Genomic DNA, 20,993 nt, shown 5'->3' with positions numbered 1-20,993 from the left:
AAAAAATGGTACTACATATTATTTGTATAGCTTGACCCCCACCTATCATGTCCCATCTAGATTGTAAACTCTCCTGGTCAGGGGCTGTCTCCTGTGTTATTAGTCTGTACAGCACCCCACAATATTGCTCTGGTCCTTGATTGAGATTTCTAGGCATAACCGAAGCAATAAATCATGAATACTGAATACAACTGACCCATAAAGCTCAGAAACAGATGTGGATCTCAACTTCCCTAAAGTTTAGGGTTATTTGGTTTCCAGTGTTTGGTACAACCCGTGATATAAAGGGAGATAAGAGACCAAAACTAGATGGAAACAAGAGGACAGTTGTGAAGTTTAGATAGGGATCCAAACTTTGCAAAGTTTGAACTGGGAGTTTGGGTTATGTCTCTTGTGTTATGTGTATAAACCTAAGGATGAGAAAATACTGATCATGATAAAAATCCTCACAGGCATTTTAAATCATTTCAAAATCAGATATGTTACAATAATTTAAAACCCTCTGGAGGGTGAAGGTCTTTAATAGGACAGTGAAATTCCACATTAGATTGGCCTACATGAGAATAAATGGGCACAGCGCATCAATTGAGTCCAGGCTCTTTGCATTTCATGGCATGTCCCAGAATAAAACATGGGAGAGAGGGACAAAAATGGCTTTTACCTGAAAAAGATGCCAGATTTAAAATATAGAGGAGGTAGAAAATTACGTGACAGAATTGCATTGCTTTCCTTACATTATTTCCAAAGTCAACAATAATGAACACATTTTACAAGAACTGGAAAAGAAGGTCTAGGGAGGGAAGGAGGTGATCAAATACTAAAACCAAACAATAATGATGGAGAAGTACAAAAGTATGACTTTGGAGATTTCTGTTAAGTCTGATGGAGGTTTCCAGCTTCATGTAAACATTTTCCTTTAAAAAAAAGTAACCATAATGCATAATTAGCCTGTGGAACTCACTGCCAGAAGGTATCACTAGAGCCAAGAAGTTAGCAGAGAACTAGCCATTTATATGGACAAGGAGAACATTCACAGGTACTTTAAACAGGATAAATAATTAAGGGATCTAAACCCTTCTACTTCAAGGCATCAAGCCTGCTGGTTTAGATGTGGACATTTTTCCATTTCTATAGATTTTTACGAGAACTTCAATACAGTGCCTCAAATGACAGTTATACAACTAGTCCCACAGTAAGGATTTTTTTGGGGAGTGCTCAAAAGCAAATCAGAATCATCAGTAAGTATAGCATATGCACTGCTGTGTCATGTGCAGCCAGCATACATATACCCCATGTGTATCAATCACGCTTGCTGTAATCTAGGGAAAGATTTAGAGGGGCTGAAATTTTGTATGCAATTTATTCAAAGCTTTTCTATTTTTATGAGTCCTTATGGACTCTAGCTACGAAATCTCTTAGCAGATCATTAAACAAACACAGCAGTCCTGCCACGTACCAGCGTTGTCCATTTCTACAGTGACCGATTCTCCACTCATGGGAAAAAGATTCAGTACATCTTCATACTTCCCTCGAGTCAAAAAAGTGTGACCAGAAAAGCGTATGGACACTACCTCATCCTGGGTGCCAATACTGGAGACGTGCCACTGCACAATATCGTCATGGCAAAATCTAAGGATTTCAGTTCTGTCAGACATGTAGCCATTTATTGCTAAAACAAAGCACAAGATATGATATTACTGCACCTTAAAGCCTCACCAGTATGCAAGATGGTAAGCTAAATTCATGCCTTCAATGGAGTGACATCAGGGATGGAACTGACACATCTTTGTATCTAGACAGAAAGATTATTGGCACTCTAATGAAATTGGGCTGCAATCCAGTCACCTTCATTTGAAGGGACACCATTAGGTTTAAAAAAAAAAAAATCACATATTAAAATAACATGCCCTTACCTCTGTTCCTAGTCACCCTATAATGGATTCAGGGTGAAAGAATTCAAATATATATTTTTTAAATTGTTTATTTTGTACATTTCTCTCAGCTAGCTAGCTGTGAAAACAGACTACGAGTCAATTTCACTTGTGTTTACTTTTCACTTTTGGGTTCTGCATTACTCACTGTATAACACAGGTCTGTGGGTGACCTGGGCCGGGTACGCTGGGGAGGGTGAGAAATGGGCTCCTAGTGCTTGTGCAATCATAGTCACCAGCTATTGTGGGAAGGCATATGCCTTCAGGACACATGCTCAGATTCACAAGCTAGAGTCAAACACTGGAAGAAACCCCAGAGGCTAGCGTTGCATCAGCAGTTTCTCTGGCTGCTCTGCTATCCTGTGTGTTACTGGACCACATGCTCCCTCCTGATTTCCTTGTGCTGTGGCTCTAAGGAGGCAGCTTTTCACAACTACATGCACTGAGGCCACACACAGGGCTGAGCAGCCAGGCTCCCCTCCCCACTGTCAAGTTAACAGATTCATTAACACTTACCAATTGCTTAGTGCCATGCTCATAGCTGCAGCTTGCTCCAAACCCAAAAGCATGCAGTACGAGGCATGCAGCTGCTTGGCTGACTTCTGGATTCTTCCCAACATCCCTCCCTTTAGTTCCCTCCTGATTCCTTCCCCCATCCACCCCAGGGCAAACAGGTGCAGCATCACAGATTGTTCCTTGTCACCACCCCAGGAACCCTGCCAGCCCCTGCCCACTATAACCACTCACGCCCAGTATCCATTCCCCTCTGCCAGGCTCTACGCAGACATTTACCAGAACCCCAGTCCCTCACCCAGGTACTCTACCTCTGTCTCCCACAGTCACGGATACCTCCACCCCCCACCTCCAGGTGCTACCTCAATGGACTGCAGTTGGTGGCCCAGAAGCCCATGCAGGGCTGCTGAGACCACTCTCACTTCCCCTTCCTGGTTTACACTTGCCTGGCTTATGATGAGCTTGTTTGCGGCTAAGTTGCCCTATGAAATTCTGGAAATAGCAGATCCTTGAGGCCAGAACCAGAAAACTCTGCTCATTCGTGCTTTCAGCACACATCCATCCTTCAGCACACAATCTCAGGGCAGGGGCCACTTTCACTTCCCCTTGGGCCTAGTTTCCCACTCACTGTGCTTTACGTTAGACCTGTAGAACTTGGGATCATCCCTTTTAACGCTGGAGGGGTTGCTGCAGTACTGCTTGATGTTATCCTCTAAGTACCAACTCTTGTTTTCATCAAACACGGCAAACACGGCCTGCTGCTCTACATCTGCCTTTTTCTGAAAAAGACAGCAGACACGGCAGGGTAAGTTTTGCAAGCAGCTAATTGATACATAGTGGGGTATATTAAGGGCCTAATCTTGCCACCCCTCCAGAGGCAAACTTCCCATTCAAGTGAACAGAAGCACAGTCCAGTGGTTAGAGCAAGGGACTGGGGTTCCGGACTCCTGGGTTCCATTCCTACCTCTGCAACCGACTCACTGGGTGACACTGGACCAGCTACTAGCATGGCTGCTATGAGCTGGGCTCCCCTTACTGGGGCACTTGTTGCTGTACGTGCAGGCGCTTTAGTCACTGCTTCCACTCACTAGTGGTTGGTGTCTGAGCCACTGCCAAAGTAGATTCCTTCTTTTGGCCCCATGGAGGGGAAGTGGAAGAAGAACTCTCCCAGCAACCCCCTTGCAATGCTTCTGGATCCCCAAAGTTTGGGGTTTCAGACCTAGGTTAAACCTATGATAGATTGGGGTCAGAACTTCCTCCCTTTCTCCCTGCATACCTTCAAACTTTGGGGAAGTTTAGGGTGGTGTCTAGAACCAGGATTTCGCAATTTCTTGTCTTGGCAAACAAAGCACCATGAAAGAAATCACTAGCAGCCTGATCTTTCTAACTGAAAGCCCCAACGAGCACACTAAATCTGGGGCCAAATATGCCAGCAGGCAGCTAAAAGCTATCACTGCAAGCAGCCCTTATAGAAAAGTCCTATCGAATTTAATAGAAAACAATCCCCTTATTTTAGGGTTTTTGACTCATCCTATAGAATTTAATGTCCCAACTAGGGAGTTCCTTTGGAGAAGTTCTTTGAACCACCCTACAGATCTCATACCTCATTACATTCTACAGGTTTTTAGACTGACTTCTACAGAAGCCTAGTGACCCGATCCCAGTTCAGTTCTAGAGGCCTTTTCTCTAAGGGATCAATCAATGAAACCAAATTCCCCTGTAGTTCAAACACTGCACACAGACAGGAGCCCCCTTCCCCCTGCCCCCTCAGAGGTTGTACAATATGATCATACCTGCACACCCCTCTTGTCCAGTGCTTCGCTTTTACAAATCAGAAGTGGGCCAATCAGTCCAGAGGCTATATCCCTGGTTACATCTACAGCACTGTGATATAATCTCGTTAGACACTGGGCATCCTGTGCAGTGGGCTGATCGGTGTCCACGATGCTCCATTTATACGTGTAGGTTTCCCCTGGTTGAACGGCTTTACTCAGCGTGCTGTTGTCTGAAGGAGAAATAAAATGAGAGAAACTTTATTAGGACTTACAAACTAGAGCCAGATTCATGACTGGTGTAAACTGGCATAGCTCTGATGAAGTCAGTGCACCTTCAGGCACTTGAAGTCCAATATGTACTTTGGGCAGGTCTACATTTCAAAAACAATTGAGTATGGGGACCTAGATACAGCATAGTTGTCCCTGCTAAGCTCCCATGTGCTAAATGGGAATTCTATCACTTACTTTAGAGACTTGTCATGAAGCTAAATGAATGATGCGTGTAAATCACTTTGAGATCCATGGATGAAAGGCACTACAGAAGGACAAAAAAACTGTTGAACAAGGACTGTTCATATCTGGGGCAGAACATTCTATATTTTAATTGTGACATTTTAAGGTGACAGTGAACTGCACACTGTTGGGGAGGCAGATTCAGAAGGAATTGCCTTGGCTCTAAGCATACGTCCTGGCTAGAGCCAGCTCCATTCTATTTCTACAACAAACCTGCTACTCACTACATTCTTCCTATACCAAACCATCACCCATAAAACAGCATCTAATCAGTTGAAGTTAATGCTGCAGAAATAGAATCAAAGGACTGGAAAGGACCTTGAGAGGTCATCTAGTCCAGCCCCCTGTACTCATGACAGGACTAAGTAATATCTAAAACACCTGTCAGGCATGGTCATCTAACCTGCTCTTAAAAATCTCCAATGAAGGAGATTCCACAACCTCCCTGGGCAGTTTATTCCAAGGTTTAACTACCCTGACAGTTTGGAAGTTTTTCCTAAAGTCCAACCTAAACCTCCCTTGCTGCAATTTAAGCCCATTGCTTCTTGTCCTATCCTAAGAGTTTAAGGAGAACAAATTACCTCCCTCCTTGTAACAACCTTTTATGTACTTGAAAACTTATGTCCCCTCCTCAGTCTTCTCTTCTCCAGACTAAACAAACCCAATTTTTTCAATCTTCCCTCAAAGGTCATGTTTTCTAGACCTTTAGTCATTTCTGTTGCTCTTTTCTGGACTTTCTCCGATTTGTCCAGATCTTTTCTGAAATGTGGCACCCAGAACTGGACACAATACTCCAGTTGAGGCCTAATCAGCACACTGTAGAGCAGAAGAATTACTTCTTGTGTTTTGCTTACAACACTCCTGCTAATACATGCCAGAATGACGTTTGCCTTCTTTTGCAACCGTGTTACACGGTTGACTCATATTTAGCTTGGAGTGGGGGGTTTCCGCAGTACTCCTTCCTAGGCAGTCATTTCCCATTTTGTGTTTGCACAAGTGATTGTTCCTTTCTAAGTGGAGTACTTTCATTTGTCCTTATTGAATTTCATTCTAGTTACTTCAGACCATTTCTCCAGTTTGTCAGATCATTTCGAATTTTAATCGTATCCTCTAAAGCACTTGCAACCCCTCCCAGCTTCATATCAGCCACAAACTTTATAAATATTGTGGCAAATTACCGGCACTATTATGAGGAGTACCGCGCTTTCTCGTCTTGTGGGGGTTCAGGGCGCCATTTCTCATCCCTGAACTGGGGTATCAACTGTCCCAGTAGTGTCCCAGAAAAGGGGAGTGGAGAGGGAGGGACCCAGGCCCGCCCTCTACTCCGGGTCCCAGCCCAGGGGCCCTAAGGATAGCAGCGAACCACTTGAACTAGCAATTCCTTCCCCTGGGCTACTTCCCTCTCCGGCCCTTCAGCTTGTGGGGCCTCCTGCCCTCTCTCCGCTTGGGCCAAGTTTCTCCCAATCCCTTGCGCCTGTAGAGTCCCTCTGGTCTGCGCAAGCCGGGTTTCCCTTTATCTAGGGTCTTGGTCTTCTGGCCCGCCACAGCACTTCTTCAAACTGCTCTCCTCCAAACTGCTCTCTGCTCCAACACCAAACCACTCCGCTTCAACTCCTCCAACTGTCTGATTGAAGCAGGGGTGGGGTTTAATCAGGTGACTGGCTTCAGCTGCTCTAATTGGCTTAATTGGTTTCAGGTGCTCTAATCTGTAGCAGCCTCTCTTCCCTCTACAGGGAATAAGGCTCTCCTCATCCTGGGGCTTACATATCTCTCATCTATCACTCTCCTGCTGCCCTCTGGCCATGCTATATCACAATATACTCTCTCTGCCATTATCTAAATCACTGATGAAGATATTGAATAGAACCAGACCCCACTTGATATGCCCTTCCATCTTGACTGCAAACTACTGTGCTTGCTGTCTGACTCATACAAAAAGAAGTGCAATCACATCTTTCCGGTCTTTGAACAAATCCACTGACTCTCCCATTCTTTCCAGGAATCAGGAAATAAAACGTCCCCTCTTCCTTCTCTAAAGCCTTCCATGGACTGGCTACAGCTTATTTCATAGCCCCTAACTTCTGTGTAGTCTCTCGTTTGCTCGCCCAGCACGAGCATCCTCACTATCCAAGATTGTGGATACACAGTCTTGCCACTGTTGATGACTTTTCCTGCTGCTACTTCTGCTCTTTCTGTATCTCTCAGCCTCATCTCATATCACAGCAGAAAACATTTCTCTTTTTCCCTTAGCTATGCTTCTTAATATTTTCTAATATTTCTTCTCCTCCGTTACTATTTAACCATGCAAAGAATATGAAGATATAGTGTACTTGGACTTTCAGAAAGCCTTTGACAAATCCCTAACCAAAGGCAAAGTAAGCAGTCGTGGGATAAGAGGGAAGGTCCTCTCCTAGATCAGTAACTAATTAAAAGATAGGAAATACAGGGTAGGGATAAAGGGTCTGTTTTCACAACAGAGAAAGGTAAATAGCGGGTTCCCACAAGGATCTGTATTGGGAAATGTGTTCAACTTATTCATAAATGATCTGGAAAAGGGGTTGAACAGAAAGGTGGCAAAATTTGCAGCTATACAAAAGCACTCAAGTCAGTTAAGTACAAAACTGACTGTGAATAGTGATAAAGGGATCTCACTAAACTGGGTGACTGGGCAACAAAATGGCAGATTAAGTTCAATGTTGATAAATACAAAATAATACACATCGGAGAAAATAATCCCAACTATATATACAAAATGACGGGGTCTAAATTAGCTGTTACCACTTCAGAAGGATCTTGGAGTCAACATGGTTAGTTCTCTGAAAACATCCACTCTGTGCAGCAGTCAAAAAAGCAAACAGAATGTTAGGAACCATTAGGAAAGGGATAGATATTAAAACAGAAAATATCATACTGCCACTATATAAATCCGTGATACACCCATATCTTGAACTGTGCAGTTCTGGTCACCTTGTCTCAAAAAAGATCTCTCAGAATTGGAAAAGGTGGAGAGAACAGCAACAAAAATGATGAGGGGTATGGAACAGCTTTTGTACGAGCAGAGATTAAAAAGACTGGGACTGTTCATCTTAGAAAAGGGACAATTAAGGGGGGGGGGAATATGATAGAGGTCTATAAAATCATGCATGGTGAGGAGAAAGTGAAGAGGGAAGTGTTATTTACTCCTTCACATAACACAAGAACTAACGATCACCCGATGAAATTAATAGGCAGCAGGTGTAAAACAAAAGTACTACTTTGCCCAACGCACAGTCAACCTGTGGAACTCAATGTCAGGGGATGCTACGAAGGCCAGAAGTATAACTGGGCTCAAAAAATAATTAGATAAGAATATGGAGGACAGGTCGGTCCATCGATGGCCATTAGCCAAAATGGTCAGGGTCCCAACCCCATGCTCCAATTACCAGAAGCTGGGACTGTACGACAGGGGATGGATCACTGGAAATTGCCCTATTCTGTTCATTCCCTCTGAAGCATCTGGTACCGGCCACTGTCAGATAGGATACGAAGCTAGATGGACCATTGGTCTGACCCAGTATGGCTGTTCTTATGTTATGTTGGATGAGATCCTTGGCTGGTGTAAACTGACATTAGCTCATTGAAGTCGAGGAACACGTCCACACAGTTTTTTTTTTTAAATAATAGTGCTGCTTAGCATATTTACATTTTATTTTTCATCTGTAGATCTCAAAGCACTTTACAAAAGTGGGCATTTAACATAATCCCCATTTTACCGATGGGGAAAATGAGGCACGGAGAAGAGATGCAACTTACCCCAAATCAGGCAGCAGATCAGTGGCAGAGCTGGGAACAAAACGCAGGTCTCCCACTCCTGTGCCCTAATCAATTACATGACCCCCTAAAGGCAAAGAGAGACCCTAAACAAAATAACACTTTTGATATTGTGCACATGTGAACAGTTTCTGACCTGTGGAATCCAGGGGGTCAGTGGCTCCTTCTGCATCCTTTGAAAGTGTCACTCCATGAAGGTAAATGCTGTAGGGTCGACTGGCCATATTTTTGAACACAATCTACGTAGATATGAAGATGAAGAAAGTATGAGTTCAGCATTCAGTGAATCCTGGTCTGGGTACATTGCTACAAATCCCAGTGAGAGCGAAACTTGCAGATTTCAGCACCGAAAGTGCTCAGGGGAAGAAACACTCCTTAAAAGAAAAATCTGGCGACGTTAAACCAGGAGCTATACTGCAACGTGAACATTTGTGGAGCCCACGGATTGGGGCTGCTCTTGTTCTGCCTGGTCTCAGGCAGCTGATGAGAACGCCGTCCTCAGGAGATCTTCCCACACTGCCAGGCACACAAAGCCATGGAGAGTGCTGAGCCACAGATTGGAATCACTGGGATCCCTTAAAAACAAGGAGGAGTCCTTGTGGCAACTCCCATCTTTTCATGGGCTGTATATTTATACCTGCTTACTGTATTTTCCACTCCATGCAGCTGATGAAGTGGGACATATCCCACGAAAGCTTACGCCCAAATAAATTTGTTAGTCTCTAAGGTAGAGATTATGGGTTCATAAAGTTCAGACAGATTCGAACTTCCCCGAAGTTCAGGTGTGTTTGGAGTTGGGGTTTTGGACCAGCTATTTTAAATATTCTTTACAAAAATCAATGCAAAGTTAAGATTGATAAACCCAGCACCCAAAGTCAGGGATGGCAGATACAAGACTGCAAACTTAAACTTAACTCTGTCCCCTTGTGCTCATACCTTCAAATATGGCCACTCTTTGTATCATTACACATTGTCTGACAAAGAATACAACACAAGCGGTTTCTTGTTTACAGTAAGTTAGTTTACATTTACAGTAAGTTACACCACAGTACATACAGTCTTTGTATTTGGCCCTCGCCACTTACCTTGATTATGTCTCTAACCTGAGCTCTGATAATAGGGCCCAGAATTCCCATTTCCTTGGGCCGGGGAGTCTCCAGACGCTTATTGAAGTTGGCATCTGCATACTGCCTGAAAACAGCCTTTTTATACTTCTTCCCAATGAGATTTGAGAAGTTGTCCAAGTACTGAGCTTTATATTGCCTTAAAAAAAAAAAAAGGGAAAAAGTATCAATAATATCTTCTTAATGGTGAGATCCACTAGATGGTAGAATACTCTCCCAGGGGAAATAGCAGAAGCCCATTGCATGGGAAAAAACAGATCTAGATTAGACACAGCTCTATAAAATAGATTATTATGATTTGTGCTACAGTAGCAGCTAGAGACCCAACCAAGGCCAGGGTTCTCATTGTGCTAGACACTATATAAACACACAGTATGAGAGAGCTTCCAATCAAAATTTTCAAGACAAACAAAGGAGGGGAGAGAGGAAGTATTACGTCTCCCATTTTACAAATAGGAAAGGGAAGCACAGAAGGACTGAGTGACTTGCCCAAGGTGTCACAGTCTGTGGCAGAGCCAGGAATTGAACTCTGATATCCTGAATCCAAATCAAGAGACTTGACTTAATCAATGTTACATCAAGGTTTCAAAGACAGTGGAATTCCCAATGATGGCTAAGAATAGGTAGCATTCATGAAATGAGGTGAGCAGTTGTGGTTTAGCCATGAACTGTGGCTGTTTTGTACATGGACCCTTTTGAGAAAGGCTGTAGAAGCGTGATAACAGCAAAGGTAAGATTTATTCCCCTCACTCTCTTCCTTTCCTTCTCCTCTCAATCCTCTCCCTCTCTTCTGGTGCATCCTGGGAATTGTAATTCCTGAACTCAAAGCTACAGGAGCCAGCTAGGAACAAATTTACAAACACACACTGGGATAGCTATCTGCATCTAACTAGATACAACACACCTTCCCCCTTTAGAATAACCATTGTAAAACTTCAGTCACTTCCAGACTATCACTTGAGTCCAGTAACAAAGTCTTCCAATCTTTTAGGCAGTTTCTTTTGTCTCACACTTCTCCTAATACCCGGAGAGGCAGGAACAAGATCGGGTAGTGGAGTAATTCCTACTACTATAGATTGTCCATCATTATTATTGGTGTCATCAACGTTCTCTGGTCCAAGGTGGAAATCAGCATTCTCTTCTTCAGCTGCTGGCTGATGAGCTGTGGAGAATCTCAAAGTGTTCTATTTCTTTTGATCTATTAATCCAGCAGAATCTTCTCAGATTTCTGTTATCTGCAAAGGAAAGGAATATCTTGAACGTTCTTTTTTGACTTTGTATGACAGCTTCACACGAACAAGATCTCCAATTTCAAATTTGTGAGGTTTAGCACCCTACAGTATACACACTGCCTATATTTCTCCTGTTTGTTCTTAACACATTCAGGATTAGTTTCATCAGAAAGTTTGGTTGAAAAAGGAGAACATGTAGACCCTTGACAGGTAGTAAATCATTTACCAGCCTTGTGTCCTCTTAACAGTTCAAAGGGTAATACTCCTGGTGTTAACTGTGGAGTGGTCCCGTAAGCAAACAGTGTTTCATGTAAAGCTTCTTTCCCTGGTCAAGTAGACCACTGGCTCTTGGATGGTATAAAGAAACCGTTTTGCGTTTGATACCACTGCTAATGAGGTAGCGTTGCATTTCAGCAGAAGTTATTTGCATTCCATTGTCAGGTACCAATTCCTTGGGAAACCCTTCTCGGGCAAAAACTGATGACATTAAACTTATTTACTATTTCAGAGGTAACCTTACCAGTGAATGTAACTTGTGGCCAATTTGAATGATAGTTTACCATTCCTATGACAAACCTCTGTGTAACAGGCTGATCTTCAAATGCTCCCATTAGGTCAGGAGCCAGTTTCTCCCATGGACAATTGGGATCAAGAACTGGTGTGAGAAGGAGGCCGAAGGTTTTCTCAAAAAAACAAAAAAAACAGGAGTACTTGTGGTACCTTAGAGACTAACAAATTTATTTGAGCATAAGCTTTCGTGGGCTACAGCCCACTTTTTCGGATGCATAGAATGGAACATATATTGAGGAGATATATATACACACATACAGAGAGCATGAAAAGGTGGGAGTTGTCTTGCCAACTCTGAGAGGCCAATTAAGTAAGAGGGGAAAAAACAATTTTTGAAGTGATAATCAAGATAGCCCAGTACAGACTGGTTGATAAGAAGTGTGAGAGTACTTACATGGGGCGATAGAGACTGGGAATGGCTGAGCCATTACAAACATTGAATCTATTTAAGCTTAAGTTGATTGTATCTAATTTGCATATCAATTCAAGCTCAGCAGTTTCTCGTTGGAGTCTGTTTTTTAAGCTTTTTTGTTGCAAAATTGCCACCTGCAGGTCTGTCATTGAATGACCAGACAGGCTAAAGTATTCTCCTACTGGTTTTTGAATGTTAGGATTCCTGATGTCAGATTTGTGTCCATTAATTCTTTTGCGTAGGGACTGTCCGGTTTGGCCAATGTACATGGCAGAGGGGCATTGCTGGCACATGATGGCATATATCACATTGGTAGATGTGCAGGTGAACGAGCCCCTGATGCCATGGCTGATGTGATTAGGTCCTATGATGATATCACTTGAATAGATATGTGGGCAGAGTTGGCATCGGGGTTTGTTACAAGGATAGGTTCCTGGGTCAGTGTTTTTGTTCAGTGATGTGTGGTTGCTGGTGAGTATTTGCTTTAGGTGGGGGGGTTGTCTGTAAGCGAGGACAGGTCTGTCTCCCAAGATCTGTGAGAGTAAAGGATCATCTTTCAGGATAGGTTGTAGATCTTTGATGATGCGCTGGAGAGGTTTTAGTTGGGGACTGAAGGTGACAGCTAGTGGTGTTCTGCTATTTTCTTTGTTGGGCCTGTCTTGTAGGAAGTGACTTCTGGGTACTCGTCTGGCCCTGTCAATCTGTTTTTTCACTTCAGCAGGTGGGTATTGTAGTTTTAAGAATGCTTGATAGAGATCTTGTAGGTGCTTGTCTCTGTCTGAGGGATTGGAGCAAATGCGGTTGTATCTTAGGGCTTGTCTATACTTACGTGCTGGTTCGACGGCAGGCAATCGAACTTCTGGGTTCGATTTATCGTGTCTTGTCTGGACGCGATAAATCGAACCCAGAAGTGCTCCCCGTCGACTCCGATAATCCTGCTCGGCGCGAGGAGTACACGGAGTCGACGGGGGAGCCTGCCTGCCGCGTCTGGACCGCGGTATGTTCAGACTAAGGTACGTCGACTTCAGCTATGTTATTCATGTAGCTGAAGTTGCGTACCTTAGTTCGAATTGGAGGGTTAGTGTAGACCAGGCCTTAGAGCTTGGCTGTAGACAATGGATCGTGTGGCGTGTTCTGGATGGAAGCTGGAGGCATGTAGGTAAGTATAGCGGTCAGTAGGTTTCCGGTATAGGGTGGTATTTATGTGACCATCGCTTATTAGCACAGTAGTGTCCAGGAAATGGACCGCTTGTGTGGATTGATCTAGGCTAAGGTTGACACTTCTAGGACAAGCCATGTAATTCTTGATTATTTCCGCAACTTGCTTGTCCATCCCTGGCCACCAGAAGTCTTATCGCAGTTGTCTTTTGGTTAGGCTCATCTCCATATGTCCTCCATGTGACAGATGAATTAATCGTTCTCTCAGAAGCGTAGGCACAACAAGATGGTTAATTCTCAAAACGCATTCATTTACAAAGGACAGCTCATGTGACATGTCTATATGTTTCCAAGTGTTCTGGTATCATTGTCATGTAAGACCATCTATGGTCTATTTAAGTCTTTAGGTCCTTGTGATGGGGTGTGCGCCCCACACTGAAACTGCAAGAGTTGCATTAGGTCAGGTGGGCCCAATCAGCTAATTAGGTTGTAAACAAGGGAGCTTTGGGTTGGAGGTAGCTAATCAGAGAGAAGCTCATTTGTGAGAGAGAGGTGGGGCTTCTACAAAAGACAGGAAATTAGCAGGGAGATATGTGCAGTCACTTCCCGGGAGAAGGGAGATGTGGCTGGGGCTACAGAGGCAGGTAGCCTATGGTTACTCCCTGGGAGGAGGGAGTGAAGGGACTGGCAAATCCAGAGGAGGGGGGCAGGCCAAGAGGTATGAAAGCGGCTCAGGGAAAGGCAGCAAGGTGCAGGGAACTGATCTTGGCTGTTGTGTAGAGAGTCCCTGAGCCGGAATCTGAAGTAAAGGATGGGCCCAGGTTCCCCCCACCAGCCACTGCAGGAACGGCACTGTGAGCTAATGAAGCGGAAGACTGCTGGAGAGCAGGAACATTGATACACTCCAGCACCTAGAAGGGGAAACCACAACAGTGACCTAGCTAGAGGGCTGAGTCACAAAGAGGACGCTGCAGCTCCCGGAAGTGGGGAGGGCTGCAGAGGAGAAACTGACAGAGTGTAATTGCCGGGAGGGGCATTGGCCTGACTGAGCTAATCCCCAGGACTGCCATGAAGCGGCGCCATCCAGCGGTGAGTACAGCAACCCCATCACAGTCCTGAAGTACCTGGTCTTCTCTCATGGCTGTTACCCACTCTGAGATTGAGTTGTAGCAGAAATTTGTGCAAGGACAATCTCTGCATCATCTGTCTCTACTGCACCCTCATGGTAAGGTATGGGCAGGCAAGATAGAATCTGCAGTGGTGGTGTTGACTCCTGAAAGATGCACTGTCAGCAAATCAAAGTCCATTAGTTTGGTGGCCCATTTGGCAATTCTTGGAGTTGCTTTTCCAGAACCTTATGTGGTGAATAAAAATAAGCTGAAAGAGGCTTATGATCAGATCTTAAGATAAATCTCCCACCACCCCATAAGTAAGTTCTGAAGTGTCTTACTGTCCAGAACCATGCCAGAACTTCTCTCTCAATGAAAGAATAACATTTTTCAGAATCAGTCAGGGCTCTGGAGGCAAATGCAGTAGTGACTCCTGTCCATTTTTAAGCTGAGTCAAGACAGCACCAAGACCTTACTCACAAACTTCTGTTGTGACAATTATTTGTTTCACAGAATCAAAAGGGCTTAAAGCTGGGATGATGGACATTGCATATTTGATCTGGCTAAAGCTGTTCTTGTACACTTCAACTCATTCAGACCTTACATGTCCTTTTTTAGGAGAGGACTCAATGGAACTACTTTCACAGCAAACTTCTTTATAAACTTTGAATGGTATTTGCATAATCCAAAGGAGGACTGAAGATTGTCCTTTTTGTCAGGCTGTGGTGCATCACAAACGGCTTTCGCTAGGTCTGGTTTTGGTTGTATGCCATTCTGAGAGATTCTATGTCCTAGACATGTTACTGAGTTGGTACGGAGTTGACATTTCTTCCTGCTAATGGTAAATCTGTATCAAAGTTTTTCTAGAAGCTTTTTTAGCATGCCATCATGTTCAGATTCATCTTTGCCATACTTACTTTCAAGATGACATTCTAATGTAACGCCCATTCTCTCGCCAAAGATTGCATGCATCATTCTCTGGCATACTGGTGCTGCAGAGTCTAACCCCAAACAACAACATCCTTTTGAATTGGAAAAAACCTTCTGCAGTGATGAAAGCTGTGTATTTGCGGGATTTTTCCATTAAGGGGACCTGGTGGTAAGCCGAGCATAAATCAAGAGTCATAAAGACTCTTGCCTCCTTCAAGGTGAGCAGCATTTCACTGATGTTGGATAGGAGGATGACAATACACAACTATGCTGGAGTTTAAATTTATCAAGTCCACATACATGTGAATAGCACCGTTGGGCTTAGTGGTGAGAATGATAGGAGAAACCCATTCTGATTAATCAACTGGTTCAATTGTATCTGCTTTACGTCATTTCAGAATCTCCTCGAGTGGTTGTCTTACTGCAACTGGTATGTTTCGCATTTTATGTTGTACAGGCACCGCATTATATTTTAGCTGCATCTTGTGCTTGAACTTTTTTTGCAACACCTTCAGTATCTGTGAAAACTTCTGGAAAGTCTGATTCCCATGCCCCAAGTGATCCGCTTGTAGATATTTAAGTTTCTGCAGATGGATTGGGGCTGTTCCTGACCAGCCTCTTCTCCCCACAGATCCAGGAGATTGAACACCTCCTGTGTAGTACAGTCAGGAGTGTGCCTGCAACATGTAGCCAGCATGGTCAGTTGCTAGATGAGCTCTCCAAGCTGGGCAACCAGGAAATGGAATTCCAAAAATTCATGGGCCTTTTAAGGGGAGGGGCAGCTTCCTGCATATGTCCAATGGAGTTCAAAACAGTGAGAGGTCAAGGAGGGGCATTGTGGGACACCTCCTGAGGCCATTAAGTTGATGTAAGTAATGCAGTGTCTACACTGACACTGCATCAACCTAACTACATCAACCTTGACTCTACGCTGCTCATGGAGGTGGAGTTTATTTGGCACAGCAGGGCAGTTACTTCGGCGGGATTGAAATTTAAGGGTAGACACTTCCATAGTTAGGTCAACGTCAGATGCCTTGCATCGACCTATCTCTGTAATGTAGACCAGGCCTAAAGTGAGGCTCTGGCACTGAGCGTGAAATACCTGTGCCTTGGGGTTATCTGACCTGGGCCCAGCCCAGGGATAGGCTGCGTGAATTCGTCAATTTAACAGATGAAATGATCAGAGATCAAATTGTCATGAAGACAACAAGGTCCCCCAAGATTTATGAACAACTCCCCATGGTAAAAGGCCTTACCTTGGAGAAAACCATAGAAGCTGCCTGACAATTGGAAAGCACCATCCACCGTGTTAAGTCGCTTTCTGCAACATCAGATGTCTTCTAGCCTACAGGTTAATACAGTCTGATACAAGACTGCAACCTGCAAAGCTCCTAAATCTACATTCTTTATTCCCAACCAACTCTACACTCTGCTATTTGCCAACTCCCGACATACCCCAGAGGCTATGGTGGGTCTACTATCCCAATCAGTGACTATTTTACAGCTACCATAGAGTATAAAAGCAGTAATCCCAAAAGGGGAAAAAAAAAAATCCATGTAGCCCGAAAGGGAGTTTCTGTTTTAGGATGGAATTGCAAAGGGGGCTTCAAATAATATTAGATCTGAATAATACAGAACATGTCCTTCAAAGTGAGAGAAAAAAGGGCTACACAAGGGACCCACAGCAGTGCTGTGCGAATGCCAAGGAGCTGCAGCAGGTGTACCAGAAGGCAAGGGAGGCCAACAATTGCTCTGGTGTGGAGCTGCAGACCTGCCGCTTTTACAAAGAGCTGCATGCTATCCTCGGTGGAGAACCCACCACCACCCTCAAGAGCCCTGAGGATTCTTTGGAGGAGCCTGAGTCACAGCTTCCTTCTCCTCCTTATATGGCTGAGCTGCTCCGCTGGTGTGGATGGAGAGACACCCCCCCCGCCCACATTTTTCAGTTAAGAGGATCACTGATCACAGTTCCACAGTACATGGAATCAACAATAGCTGAACAGGCAGTTTAGAAATCGGGGCAGTCTGCATCAATATTGTAATTTTGAACAGCGAGGAGGAGGAGGAGTACGGGGACAGGCGACCAAGGTATCCAGCGGCGCAGCAAGCCAGGACATGTTTTTGAGTCCTGCGCAGTCCAGCTAGTACCTACGGTCCAACACAGGTGAGCCTGATGCAGGGGAAGGAATGTCTCGTAAGTATGCAGTTTGCTTTGAAATTGCAGGGATGGAACACCCAAAGTTGCAGGACACGTCTGTTGATTTATTCTTTTTTACTTATGCTAGGTGAGGTAATGAAGCAACCAATAGAGGTAAAGTTGCTATCTGCTTTTCATCCCCCTCTAGAGTTAGGCAGAGGGTCCCTGCAGAACAGTTTGTGCGCATCAGGATGTCCTGTGCATCCTCCATAGAGATCGTCAGGAAACTTCTCTGGATGTGGTGTGCAAGCCTCTGCCAAAGGTTTCTGGGGAGGGCTTCCTTATTTCTTCCGCTGTGATAGGACACTTTCCTACGCAACTCAGCGATTACTTCAGCTGGAACCATTGCAGCACACGGCCCTGGTTTGCAGCCAGACGCCTGCAGGATCTGTTCCCTTCCAGCCTCCATTACCCTCAGGAGTGAGATATCAGTTAAAATCACCACTGCCTGTGGAAAACAGTGCCAGAATATTGCGTTCAATTGCCCTATATGCATACACTCATGCCTGTGAGCTATCCCCCTTCATTCTGCCCCACCCCCTTTCCCTTCATGGTTGTACTCACCATGGCTGGACTGCAGCCGGGCTGTATCAATCGCAAGGAAAAATGAGAACCTAGTGCTTGCAACTTGTGTGGATGAAGGGGAGTGAGTTCAGTATACCAAGTTTCCATTTATCTCATGAACACACTCACAACAGTACCTCTGTGCATTGTACCCTTTGCGGTTGGAAATGTGGCCTTGGGTAGGGTTACCATATTTAAAAAATAAAAAAAAAAAAAGAGGACACTCCATGGGCTCTGGCCCCACCCCTACTACTGCGTTGGGGAAGCCGGCACTTCCCCAACGCAGCTGGAGCCCGGGATTGGAAGCGCCCAACGGGGGGCGCAGGGTCTGGAGGCTGCCCGGCAAACCCGTGAAGCCGGTAGCGCTTGGGCTTCAGGCAGCCCCCATGCCTCCGGACCCTGCGCCCCCGGCCGGGCACTTCCCCTCCCAGGCTCCAGCTGCTGTGCTCCTCCCCTGACTCTTCGGCTCTGTTTAAGAGCCAAGCTGCCCGAGCCAGCGCTACAGGCTTCAGGCAGCCCCCTTGCCTCCAGACCCTGCGCCACTGGAGCAGAGCAGCTGGAGCCGGGGAGGAGAAGTGCCCGTCCAGGGGCACAGGGTCCGGAGGCATGGGGGCTGCCCGAAGCCGGTAGCGCTGGGGCAGCCCGGCTCTTAAACAGAGCCGAAGTCTGAGTCCAGGGAGGAGCAGAGCAGCCGCGGGAGGGGAAGTGCCTGGCCGGTATTTTTCCCGGACATGTTTGGCTTTTTGGCAATTCCCCCCGGACGGGGGTTTGATTGCCGAAAAGCCGGACATGTCCGGGAAAAACCGGACGTATGGTAACCCTAGCCTTGGGGGGTCTCTCCATCCACAGCAGCGGAGCAGCTCAGCCAGATAAGAAGGAGAAGGAAGATGAGGGATGGAATGTTCCAAGAGATCCTGCAAACCTCTGCTGCTCTGGATACCAAGCCCGGGGCTTGGATGTTCACCCTCATGGACAGCAGCCCAGGAAGAGAGCAGAGAGGAGAAAGGTGCAGGAAAAGGACAGACGTGCAGCAGGAGATGCTAGTGCTTCTCAAGCAGCAAACAGACATGCTGCAGACTCTTGTTGACCTTCAGGTTCAACCATCTTGTGCTCGCCTCCTTCTGCAGCCCATAGAGAACTGCATTCTAGGACCTCTGGAGCCACTGCACTTATCCTTCCACACCACCCTGGAGAATCACAGCTGCACATACACCAACCGGGTCTCTCACAGGTCAGTGTATGTGTTTCTGAAATGGAAATGACTGTTCTTTCCCCTCCAAAAGTTTTTTTCCCTTTATTTCAGTTTTATTCAATTATAATTTTTTCTCTATTTGCCTGGGTATGGAATATACGTCTATTTTTGGCAACTTGGTGGATTTTCCAACTCCAAACTGAGTCCTGACTGATCGGTAGCAGTCAGACATTGCAAGTTTCCACAGTGCAATTACCACTCACTTCTCCACTGTCAGTGCAGATCTCATTTTGGTGTTGCTGCGCAGGAGGGTCGGGGTGAGTTCGGCACATAGATCCAAGAACATCCGAAAGTTCTGCAATCACTGTTCATCTTCCCAAACCTGATGTGATCCCACCCATCAGTGCTTCTTTTCCGGCCCACCTCCAGCTCCATCATCAATGCCATCAACAACTTTGAATTGTTTCTTTCTATGTCCCAGAGCAATCTAGCCTCCAAGAAATTGTCATGTTCCCTGCAGCTCCTCTGGCGGCTCTGCAAATACTGCAGGATCAGGCATGCCATTCTCACAGCACTCGTCACAACAGGGCAGAGCTGTGCAGGATCCATGCTTCTGACACAGATAGTGGACAGCGAGGAGGGATGCACAGGTTTGTGGGGATTTTGAAAAGAGGCACACAACATGATGGGATGCAGATGAAATTATGGGCTGGAGAACACTGCATTATGGGACGTTGAAATCGTGTTCCTAATCACCCCTGCGTGACTCGTTTTGCATCGATACAAGCGCTGCTAGTGAGAACGCGCACAGCCGACAAAACGAGCGTAGTGTGGACACGTAAAAACGATGTAATTACTGCAGCAGCTGTACGCTGATGTAACTTAGGTCAACATAATTTTTCGCATAGACATGGATCTTAGTCTGTGCAACAGCACCACTTGCCTAGGAAACCTCCTGCTGCCTCGTGGTGTCAGACTCCCTAGGCTTCCAGCCTGCCCTTGATCCTGTCCCTGTTCCGGCTCCAGCCTTGCCCGGGATTTGTTCCAGCCTGATCCAGTCTTCTCTGTCCCCTATTCTGACTCTGCTCCAGACGTGTTCCTGACCCGCTCTAACCCTGTACCCACCTCCTGACCCCCTTCGCCTGACTCCAACCTGGCTTCAACCTTTGGCCTGCTTCTGGTATCTGACTGTGATCCTGACTGAGCTCATCTATGGACTCTGACCTTGGTTCTAACACACTGCCTGTCCCCGGACCTTAGTTTGAGCACTGCCCTGTCCCGACTCTATGTCCAGCTTCGACTACTGCTCCAACCACCAGGCTTGACCACTTAGAACCCAGAGCCTGACACATTCACTTATTCAGCCTGGTAGAGCCCTTCAGAAGCCACGCACTAGGACTTCTAGATAGTGCATTCCATAAATACCATGCAACCCTGCCTCTAATGTTCCTCCTGTTCTACAAGATTGAGTTCCTGTGAAAAATATGCAGAAGAAGTTCTTAAGGGCTAAGACTTTACATTATATAGCGCATTTTCTAAGCCACCCCAAGTTAACATTTCATCAACAGGGTACAGTTCACCATTTTACCTATCAATGGTCTCTGGAATTTCTGGAGCATAATCCCAGGTGATTTCTTCCGCAGCAATGAAATATTCCCAGTCCTTAATCATACGCCGTTCCTTAAAGGAGAATTTCTTATTGAACACGTCTTTCCCGGCATGTTCTTCTATGTTGAGGTAACCGTGCATTCCAGCTGGTTGAATAGAGACACAGTACAATGGTTACTGTTATTCCTATGAACAGTGCATTTCTACAGCCCATCAGCTCAGGATGCATGAAAACATTCACTGATTGACCTGAGTCTATTCAGGTTTAAAAAGAAGAAGAAAAGAAAAGAAGAGTGCAGGCATTAAGGGTGGTATTTTCAAAGGGGCTTGTGGGAGTCAATGAGAGCTCAGCAAC

The 20,993-nt window shown here is 45.4% G+C and overlaps 1 protein-coding gene across 1 annotated transcript in view; it reads right to left on the bottom strand.

The window, feature by feature from the left end:
* LOC128845518 (coagulation factor V-like) overlaps window positions 1–20,993 on the bottom strand; it is a 64,154-nt gene that overhangs the window by 32,165 nt on the left and 10,996 nt on the right. The window contains exons 7-12 of the mRNA XM_054044300.1: window positions 20,619–20,784; window positions 9,628–9,805; window positions 8,679–8,781; window positions 4,238–4,449; window positions 3,073–3,223; window positions 1,457–1,669 (exon numbers count right to left, since the gene is read on the bottom strand). Coding sequence (XP_053900275.1) covers window positions 1,457–1,669; window positions 3,073–3,223; window positions 4,238–4,449; window positions 8,679–8,781; window positions 9,628–9,805; window positions 20,619–20,784 — 1,023 coding nt within the window. The remainder of the gene's footprint in view (window positions 1–1,456; window positions 1,670–3,072; window positions 3,224–4,237; window positions 4,450–8,678; window positions 8,782–9,627; window positions 9,806–20,618; window positions 20,785–20,993) is intronic.

Source organism: Malaclemys terrapin, chromosome 1, assembly GCF_027887155.1.
Source record: "Malaclemys terrapin pileata isolate rMalTer1 chromosome 1, rMalTer1.hap1, whole genome shotgun sequence".
Classification (NCBI taxonomy): Eukaryota; Metazoa; Chordata; order Testudines; family Emydidae; genus Malaclemys; species Malaclemys terrapin.
Note: the sequence above shows the minus strand (reverse complement) of the source record. Positions and strands in the feature narration are given on the sequence as shown.